Source organism: Eucyclogobius newberryi, unplaced genomic scaffold, assembly GCF_026437365.1.
Source record: "Eucyclogobius newberryi isolate DKJ021-1_F unplaced genomic scaffold, fEucNew1.0.hap1 SCAF_6, whole genome shotgun sequence".
Lineage (NCBI taxonomy): Eukaryota > Metazoa > Chordata > Actinopteri > Gobiiformes > Gobiidae > Eucyclogobius > Eucyclogobius newberryi.
In genome coordinates this window covers 3,159,859-3,169,578 of record NW_027316278.1, presented here as the reverse complement: position 1 = coordinate 3,169,578, position 9,720 = coordinate 3,159,859, and the positions used below count along the sequence as shown (strand labels likewise).

At 49.0% G+C, this 9,720-nt stretch overlaps 1 protein-coding gene and 1 pseudogene across 1 annotated transcript; one reads left to right on the top strand and one right to left on the bottom strand.

Moving 5' to 3' along the window:
* Nucleotides 1–2,930: 2,930 nt before the first annotated feature.
* On the top strand, nucleotides 2,931–4,846 carry LOC140347098 (transcription factor Adf-1-like). The gene is made up of 2 exons (XM_072433438.1): nucleotides 2,931–4,426; nucleotides 4,579–4,846. Exons 1-2 carry the CDS (start codon nucleotides 4,285–4,287, stop codon nucleotides 4,842–4,844), a joined length of 408 nt encoding a protein of 135 aa, XP_072289539.1. The 5' UTR covers nucleotides 2,931–4,284; the 3' UTR covers nucleotides 4,845–4,846.
* Nucleotides 4,847–6,745: 1,899 nt separating this feature from the next.
* On the bottom strand, nucleotides 6,746–8,432 carry LOC140347092 (uncharacterized; annotated as a pseudogene).
* Between the last annotated feature and the right edge of the window lie 1,288 nt (nucleotides 8,433–9,720).

The following is a 9,720-nucleotide window of genomic DNA, read 5'->3' as shown; positions in this document are numbered from 1 at the left end:
TTAGTCCTCCGGCGCCCCCTCCTGGTCCTCCGGCGCCTCCTCCTGGTCCTCCGGCGCCTCCTCCTAGTCCTCCGGCGCCTCCTCCTGGTCCTCCGGCGCCTCCTCCTGGTCCTCCGGCGCCTCCTCCTGGTCCTCCGGCGCCTCCTCCTGGTCCTCCGGCGCCTCCTCCTGGTCCTTCGGCGCCTCCTCCTAGTCCTCCGGCGCCTCCTCCTGGTCCTCCGGCGCCTCCTCCTGGTCCTCTGGCGCCTCCTCCTGGTCCTCCGGCGCCTGCTCCTGGCCCAAACATCTCCATGCCGTGGAGGTACAGCAGTGGCGGCTGAAGGTACAAATGATAGGGGGCTATTTGACAAGACGTGTTTTTGTTTTGTTTAAATGTCCTAAATTTAAATACATATTTACAACTGAATTAATAAAGTAAACACACTTTATTTCCACTTTTGTTACTTTGTTACTTGTTGAGACACGACAGACACGACAGACACAGTCACAGCAGTAGAGCCCTCACTCCCAGCTACACTTAGCTCTGATGATTTCCTCCTATTTTTTAACAATAAAATAAAAACAATCAGAGATAAATGAGATGAAATTACCCCCGCTATTAGCCCTGAACTAGCCCAAGCTGTAAATCTAACGTCCCATATAAATCCACCTGTAAACTTAGAAAGGTTCACAGCTGTTGATCAAGCAGAGATAACTTCAGCCATTATGTCCTCTAAAAGCTCAACTTGTGTCCTAGACCCCATTCCAAGCAGACTCCTCAAAGACATTCTCCCCCTAATTATAGACCCTATTCTTAATATAATAAATACTTCACTTGAAAGTGGCTATGTTCCACAGTCCTTCAAACATGCAGTCATTAAACCTCTTCTGAAAAAGCCTACTCTAGATCCCGACCTATTGGTAAACTACAGACCTATTTCAAATCTTCCCTTCGTCTCTAAAATCCTTGAAAAAGTTGTAGTAAAACAGCTTTGTCGCCACCTGCAGGACAATAACTTAGTTGAAGTTTTCCAGTCAGGGTTCAGAGCCCACCACAGCACTGAAACTGCACTAGTTAAAGTCACAAATGATTTGTTATTAGCCGCTGACGATGGACTGGTCTCAATCCTGGTTCTGTTGGACCTCAGCGCAGCGTTTGACACCATCGACCACAACATTCTACTGCAGAGGTTAGAATGTGATGTAGGTGTTGGAGGAACAGCCCTCAGCTGGTTTAAATCCTATCTATCTGATAGGTTCCAATTTGTTAATGTAAACCAGAGCTCCTCACCAAGCTCTAAAGTAATTTACGGTGTGCCACAGGGTTCGGTACTCGGTCCAATTCTGTTTACTCTTTATATGCTGCCATTAGGCAACATTATCAGGTCACATGACATTAACTTTCACTGCTATGCAGACGACACTCAGCTGTATTTATCAATGAAACCTGATCAGAGCGATCAAGTAGACAGACTTAGTACTTGTGTGAAGGAGATAAAAACCTGGATGACACTTAACTACCTGCTTCTTAACCCTGAAAAAACTGAGGTCATTGTGCTTGGCCCTAAGCATCTACGAGACGCTCTATCTGAGCAGATAGTCACACTGGACAATGTCAGTGTAGCCTCCAGTTCTACTGTAAGAAACCTCAGAGTCTTATTTGACCAGGAGCTCTCATTTAAAGCTCATATAAATCAAGCTTGTAAAACAGCCTATTTCCATTTGCGCAACAAGAGCCAAAATCAGAAGAATCCTGCCTAAAAGTGATGCTGAAAAACTTATCCATGCATTTGTAACGACTAGATTAGACTACTGTAACTCCCTGCTTGCAGCGTGTCCTAAAAGCTCCATAAAAAGCTTTCAACTGGTTCAAAATGCAGCAGCAAGATTACTAACAGGAACAAAAAGAAGAGAGCACATTACGCCAGTGCTGAAGTCTCTTCACTGGCTCCCCGTCGAGTCCAGAATCAAATTCAAAATTCTACTCTTGACCTACAAAGCCATAAATGACATGGCCCCATCCTACCTCAAAGATGCTATAGAACCATATCATCCAAACAGAGCTCTTCGCTCTCAGAATGCCGGCCTTCTGGTGGTGCCAAGAGTCTCTAAAAGTACTGTAGGAGGTAGAGCGTTTAGCTACCAAGCTCCTGTGTTATGGAATCAGCTCCCGACCCATGTTAAATACGCTGACACAGTCTCTTCATTTAAGTCCAGGCTTAAAACGTTCCTCTTTAAATCGCTTATGGTCAGAGTAGTTAGGAACAGAAAGATAAACCCACAGCTTCAGCTACGCTGCCCTAGGAGTAACTATGCTGGGGGAAGTATGACAGCTTGAGCACTATCCTCTTCTTCTTCTGACTACTTATGCTATCAAACAATATTTATTTTCTTATTCCACTTGCAAACTGTTCACCGCCTTCTTTTCTTTCTCTCACTCCTGAGGACCTGTGGACCCAGATGCCCCTCCCCTGGTGAAGTGGTCCCTGCCCTGTGTGGACGGTCCCTCATCTGCCTGAAGAGTGGGTCCAGCTCCAGTCTCCTTGTGTCCGTCTGTCCGTCTGTGAGAGTCGGATCTCTACTTCACTGGAACTCCTCCAGGTTTCTACGCTTTTTTCCCAAAGAGGTTTTTTTGTAGTTTTTCCTGGCCGAGAAGGAGAGTCTAAGGACAGAGGACCCTGGGACATCGTCCCTCGCCATCACAGACATTGTTGATTCATTTCTCCCTGTGGCCCTCAGAGGCAACTGTTGTTGTGATTTTGGGCCTTACAAAAATAAATTGATTTGATTTGATTTTGATTTGATTTGATTTGACACGACAGACACGACTGGTGATTTCCGGTGACGTCATTTCCGGTGAGTGTGTCGAGTTTTCAGAACTGTTCGTTCTTAGAGCCTTTTACCGATTAATCCACGAATTATACACACTATTTACGCATCATATACACGAAAGTGAACGTTTGATTTCTCCGCAAACAATCCGGAGCCTCAAACCGCTCGCTTTTCAGTATTTCGTGGATTAAAAGCCCTCCTCACTCTCTAGCTCCAGCCTGAACTAGCCTAGCGTAGCCTAGCCGCTAGCGTCATGGCTGGATCTACCTTTACCTTTTTGAGCTGTCATATGTCGAGTCAGAACCCTGGCTCCTTCTCTGATGACAGGTGCGTGAAGTGCAGTGTAGTGGTAGTTTTGGAGGCCAGGGTTACGGAGTTAGAAGCGCGGATCCGCTGTTTAGAGGAGCTAAAGTCCAGCTATAGTTCAGTATTAGCTCGAGGGCTACCGGACTGCGCTCCAGGGTGTAGCATTAGCATTAGCAGTAGCAGTAAGGCCGAGCTCAGCCCCTCAGCGTCTCCCGTGCAGCCGGGACTAGACCAGGAACAGAATAGGGACCATTTTGTGACAGTTCGGAGGGGACAAGGCGCTAAACGCCGAACCTCAGAGCGCCGTGAGCTTCACGTCTATAATAGGTTTTCTCCCCTCAGCGATCACACGCCCGCTGAACACACGAGAGAAACTCTTGTAATCGGGAGTTCTATTGTTAGAGACGTGAAGCTGCCAGCTGCTAGCGTTAGGTGTTACCCGGGGGCCAGAATGGGTGACATCGAAGGAAACCTTAGGATCTTAAAGCGGAGCAGGACCCGTTTCCGGCGAGTCGTGGTTCACGCAGGCGGTAACGACGCCCGGCGGAGACAATCAGAGGTGCTCAAAGTTCAAGTAGCCGCGGTGTGTGACCTAGCGAAGTCGATGTCAGACACTGTAATATTTTCTGCCCAATCGGATCAAAGCTGAACTGAACAGCCTCTTTCAGCATCAACAGCTGGTTATCCAGATGGTGCCCTCAAAACAACGTAGTCTTTATTGATAACTGGAGTGCGTTTTGGGGATGCGTTTTCGGGCTCATACGCAGGGATGGCATCCATCCGACTTCGGAGGGTACATCCCTATTAGTCTGGAATTTGACCGATAGTCTTATGGCCCGTTCAGACCGGTGCGTCAAAAGCGTCCAGTTTACATTCAAAGTCTATGTAAACGCGCGTCGAGCACCTCCTGCGTTTTTGCGGCGCGGCTTCCGCTTATTTGCGGCGCGATTCGCCGAGGAGCGCGGCGAGGCGGGCGCGCTTTTGCGTTTTCCGCTCGAGATGCTTTGACGGGCGTATAAGCATCAATGCATCAAAACGGTTCGCCGCAAATAAGTTCAGAATTTTGAGCTTTTCTGCGGCGCGGCGGTGCAGCAGCCAATCAGAGATGACGCTCCGGTGACGTACGTACGCATTTTGCCCGGGCAAAATCACGTTTGTCCCGGGCAAATGACAGACATGGCGGACGAAACGCTGATAGTGGCAGTGTGCGGGCTGAAGGAGTTGTATGACGTGGGAACGATGGAGTACAGGAACAGGAGAAAGAAGGACCAAGCCTGGAGAAAAGTCAGTGAGGAGACGGGACTGTCTGGTAAGTTTTTACATTTTTTAAACGATAAAAAAATGTGTTGATAGTTGATGGATCCAAATAATTTGTGTATCCATCAACTATCAACTCAGTTTTATTATTAATAATACTATTTTTTTTTCTAGTGTGTTTGACAAGTAAATGTGTTTATTCAGAGGAATTCTGCAGAAAGCGGTGGAAGAGCTTGAGGGACACCTACATGAAGGAGAGGAAAAAGGAGAGGGAAAAGAGGAGTGGGTCAGCAGCAGGGTCAGCAGCAAAGTGGCGCTACTCTGGGGTCATGTCCTTCCTCGACCCTTTCATCACTCCCCGTGAGTCCAGCGGCAACATGGAGAGAAGGGTCGAGGAGGCAGAGGACCCCGGAGAGCCTGAAGACGCAGCAGAAGGGCTCTCCGAATCAGGTTTGTTGTATGAAACTTGAAAAAAATATTGGCTCCATATAAAATACATGTGCCTCATTAAATATGATATTTAATAAAGCAATAAATGTAATTGGCTGAAATATAACTGCTGCAATGTTCTTTTTGAAGATCAGGAATTGAATTGCCGCCCTTCTGGCCCTTCTGCTGCTGGCCCTTCTGCTGCTGGCCCTTCTGCTGCTGGCCCTTCTGCTGCTGGCCCTTCTGCTGCTGGCCCTTCTGCTGCTGGCCCTTCAGCTGCTGGGCCTTCAGCTGCTGGCCCTTCAGCTGCTGGCCCTTCTGCTGCTGGCCCTTCAGCTGCTGGGCCTTCAGCTGCTGGCCCTTCAGCTGCTGGCCCTTCAGCTGCTGGGCCTTCAGCTGCTGGCCCTTCAGCTGCTGGCCCTTCTGCTGCTGGGCCTTCAGCTGCTGGGCCTTCAGCTGCTGGCCCTTCAGCTGCTGGCCCTTCTGCTGCTGGCCCTTCTGCTGCTGGGCCTTCAGCTGCTGGGCCTTCAGCTGCTGGGCCTTCAGCTGCTGGCCCTTCAGCTGCTGGCCCTTCTGCTGCTGGGCCTTCAGCTGCTGGCCCTTCTGCTGCTGGCCCTTCTGCTGCTGGCCCTTCAGCTGCTGGGCCTTCAGCTGCTGGCCCTTCAGCTGCTGGGCCTTCAGCTGCTGGCCCTTCTGCTGCTGGCCCTTCTGCTGCTGGCCCTTCTGCTGCTGGGCCTTCAGCTGCTGGGCCTTCAGCTGCTGGCCCTTCTGCTGCTGGCCCTTCTGCTGCTGGCCCTTCTGCTGCTGGCCCTTCAGCTGCTGGGCCTTCAGCTGCTGGCCCTTCAGCTGCTGGCCCTTCTGCTGCTGGCCCTTCTGCTGCTGGGCCTTCAGCTGCTGGGCCTTCAGCTGCTGGCCCTTCAGCTGCTGGCCCTTCTGCTCCTGGGCCTTCAGCTGCTGGCCCTTCTGCTGCTGGCCCTTCTGCTGCTGGCCCTTCTGCTGCTGGCCCTTCAGCTGCTGGGCCTTCAGCTGCTGGCCCTTCAGCTGCTGGGCCTTCAGCTGCTGGCCCTTCTGCTGCTGGCCCTTCTGCTGCTGGCCCTTCTGCTGCTGGGCCTTCAGCTGCTGGGCCTTCAGCTGCTGGGCCTTCTGCTGCTGGGCCTTCAGCTGCTGGCCCTTCAGCTGCTGGCCCTTCTGCTGCTGGGCCTTCAGCTGCTGGGCCTTCAGCTGCTGGCCCTTCAGCTGCTGGCCCTTCAGCTGCTGGCCCTTCTGCTGCTGGGCCTTCAGCTGCTGGGCCTTCAGCTGCTGGGCCTTCAGCTGCTGGCCCTTCAGCTGCTGGCCCTTCAGCTGCTGGCCCTTCTGATGCACCCACAGGTGTGTGAAATCTTTTGGTTTTAAAAAATAACAATTTCCTTTTTTTTTTTAGCCCCTGTCATCTAAATTGCTATGTGTATTCTTTTTGTTTAGGCCCAGCGAGGAGGAGGAAGAGGCCCTGGGATCAAAACAGTAGTTTTGATTTAAATTTGGAACCATTGGAGAATGTCGATATGACATGAGCTGGAACCTTCTTCAGGAGAGGAACGAGACCACGATTTCTTCTCCTTCAACGTGTCCCTCAAGCTCTCCTCCAGGCTATGGTCCTTCTTTCGCCTGTTCCTTTATTCCACCGTTCCCACGTCATACAACTCCTCCCTTCTAATTTTTGTAAATAGTTCTTTGTAATTGTGTTCTATTTTTGTTGTTATTGTAAATAATAGTTCTATTTTTGTAAAAATAAATGTGTTTGTTATAAAACGTGTCTCCTGTATACTTCTGCACCTTCTTATATATAATCCTGGGTAGTTAAATTTTATTAATTTAAAGCTGTACTTAATGAATTATCCAAAATTAAAACTAATAAACAAAAAGCTGAGCTAATCACTGCTTTATTGATTTAACTTTATCTCATTCTATGTAAACAGCCTGGCATTTGGGCTCAAACTTGACAGATCATGTGGTCTTTGCAGACGTTGCCTATAAATATGAAAAACACTTTATAAAAACACCATATACAACAGACTGTGGATAAATGCACATAAACCGACTCAAATTAAGCTCTGTTGTTTAGTGCGTGGCTCTTAAAAGAGCCGTTGTGGGTCAGTCCTGTGGAGGACATGACTACTCTCTGGGCTGCCATGGCACTGCTCCTTCTTCTAAGAAATGGGCCTTAAACGCCTCCCTCACCCTCTCGGGATGCGTTGTTTGCCCCGATCCGCCCCACAGCTGGAAGTGGCTCCTCCTGTGCTCCAGCTCCCCACGCTCCAGGCACATGCTCCGGCGCTGTAGCTCGCATGAAATTGTGGAGGAGACAAGTCGCCTTCACGCACTTCTCCACAATTTCAGGGTGGACTTCCAGGCGCCGCAGGAACATCCTCCACTGTGAGGTCCAGATCCCGAAGGCGTCTTCAACCACCAGCCGTGCCCGAGAGAGGCGGTAATTGAAGACCCGGTTTTCTATGAAGAGGCGCCCACTTCCAGGGAAGGGTCGCATCAGGTGTCTTTGCAGCGGGAAGGCTTCATCCGCCACAAAGACATGCGGCTGTGGGCCTCTTTCTTCAGCCCCGGGCAGGTTCTGGTCAGGGGGCAGCTGGAGAGTGCCTTCACGTAGGGCCTGACCAAAGGCTGAGTTGGACAAGATCCCCCCGTCACTCGTCCTCCCGTATCCCCCCACATCGATTACCCGGAAACGATACCGGGCATCGACCACGGCCAGGAGGACAAGGGAATGATCCTCCTTATAATTGAAAAAGCGGCCTCCTGAGTTGGGAGGGGCCTTCAGCCGGACATGTTTCCCGTCAATAGCTCCACAGCAGAGAGGGTAGTTCCACCGCTCCTGGAACTCTGCTGCAATGGACCTCCAGTCCTCTGCTGTGGGCACAGCCATAAAGTCTGCCATGAGACAGTCCCAGATGACAGCTGCAACTTCAGGGACGATGGAGGAGACTGTGGACACACCAACCCTGAAGCTGCTGGCAATTGTCCTGTAGGAGTCTCCAGTGGCAAGAAAACTGAATAAAAAACAAAAAAACAAATAAATAAAACAAATTATACATAGCCTGAATATAGTTTACTTGTACTTTTATCAAATATACCCCAATCAATTCTAAAATGGTGCACTAGAACAGGCAATATAAAGACATTTAAATAAAAATACACTTGCTGTTGTATGAGCGTCGAGCTCCGTTTAAATATAGTTCAAACATCATCCACTATTTACCCTGGTTACTTTTATTAGCTATGTATGAATACATTCTGTTATTACATGAATAATTACTGACCGAAGACAGATGGACAGGCGCTCAGCAGCTGGAATTGAGCGTCTGTAGTTGGTGTCCTGGTGGGTTATCCTCGCACCAATGCGGGACAACAGGTCGTCTAACTGGGGACGGGACAGACGAAAGTAGCACTGAAAGCGCTGATCGTCGAGCCGCAGCTCCTGCAGCAAATGGTGGAATTCACCAAACTCCGTTCGCCTCTGTAGTATTTGGTGAACCCACGCACGTCGCCGCCGAGCCTGGCGCCTCCAAATGAGGGTTTTCAGAACCAAATACGTGAACACTTCTGTCTCTATATCCGCCATTTTCACCAACAGAGAGAAGCCGCCAAACACAACACCTCCACTGCGCATGCGCACGCGGCAAACGCGCGTCTGCTTATTATATTTCGTCTCTGCTCCGCTGCGTCGAGAACGCGGCGTATTTGCGTTTTTCTTCATGCGTACTTGCGTCCAACTTCGCCAATACGCGCGAATAGGCGTTTGCGGTCTGAACGGGCCATTAGTCGTGTTAAGTGACCATCTAGGGATGAGCCCCGGGCGCAGAGCAGCAGTTTAAGACGCTCCTCTGTCGCTGTGTGTGTCCCTCGTGTCCCTCGTGTCCCTCGTGTCCCTCGTACAAATAATGCCAAAAAGTCACATCTCAGAAAAACTATTTCAGGCGTCAGACCAAATAACTTAAGGAAAATAACAATCACAAATGACACAAATATACAAATGAATAAACACGTAAAATGTGGACTGCTAAACATTAGAGCAATTTCCTCCAAATCGCTCTTAGTTAATGAATTAATTAGTGACTATAACATAGATCTTCAGCTCTAACTGAAACGTGGCTTCAACAAGACGACTACGTCAGACTAAATGAGTCCACCCCACCCACCCATGTTAACCCCACCCACCCATGTTAACCCCACCCAGCCATGTTAACTTTCAGACTGCCAGGAGCACAGGCCGAGGTGGTGGTGTGGCAGTGATCTCACACTCAAGCCTACTCATGAGCCCTAAAACTAACAATGCATTTCACTCATTTGAAAGCCTCATGTGTCGATCACATGTCCAAATATGAAAAACCAAAAAGGAGTTTTGTTCATAGTTATCTACCGACCTCCTGGTCCCTACTCAGAGTTTTTAACAGAGTTTTCTGACTTTATATCAAACTTAGTGTTAGCCTGGGATAAAATAGTTATAGTTGGAGACTTTAATATTCACGTGAACATGAGTGATGACGCTCTCAGTAATGCCTTCAGCGCCTTGTTAGACAGCATTGGTTTCACTCAGAATGTAAATAAAGCGACTCACACTCACAAGAACACTCTGGATCTTGTCCTAACGTATGGAACAGAGATTAGTGACCTCAGTGTCCTCCCTCAAAACCCTATATTGTCAGATCATTTCCTAATTACCTTTCAGTTTATTCTTAAAGATCATCCAGTCCCACAAAATAAAGTTATAATGAAAAGGACAATATCTGAAAAATCTATCTCAAAAATTAAAGAAATAATAGAGCCAATATTCAGTGACATGTCATGTGATCCTGATCCTGTCATGTGATCCTGTCATGTGATCATGTCATGTGATCCTGCTGAGAACAGCTTTAGTCCCAGTTT

Coding starts and splice junctions, on each gene's coding strand:
- LOC140347098 (XM_072433438.1), top strand. CDS start 4,285: ATGACAGACATGGCGGACGAAACGCTGATAGTGGCAGTGTGCGGGCTG. Junction 4,427..4,578: donor TGAGGAGACGGGACTGTCTG/GTAAGTTTTTAC, acceptor GTGTTTATTCAG/AGGAATTCTGCAGAAAGCGG.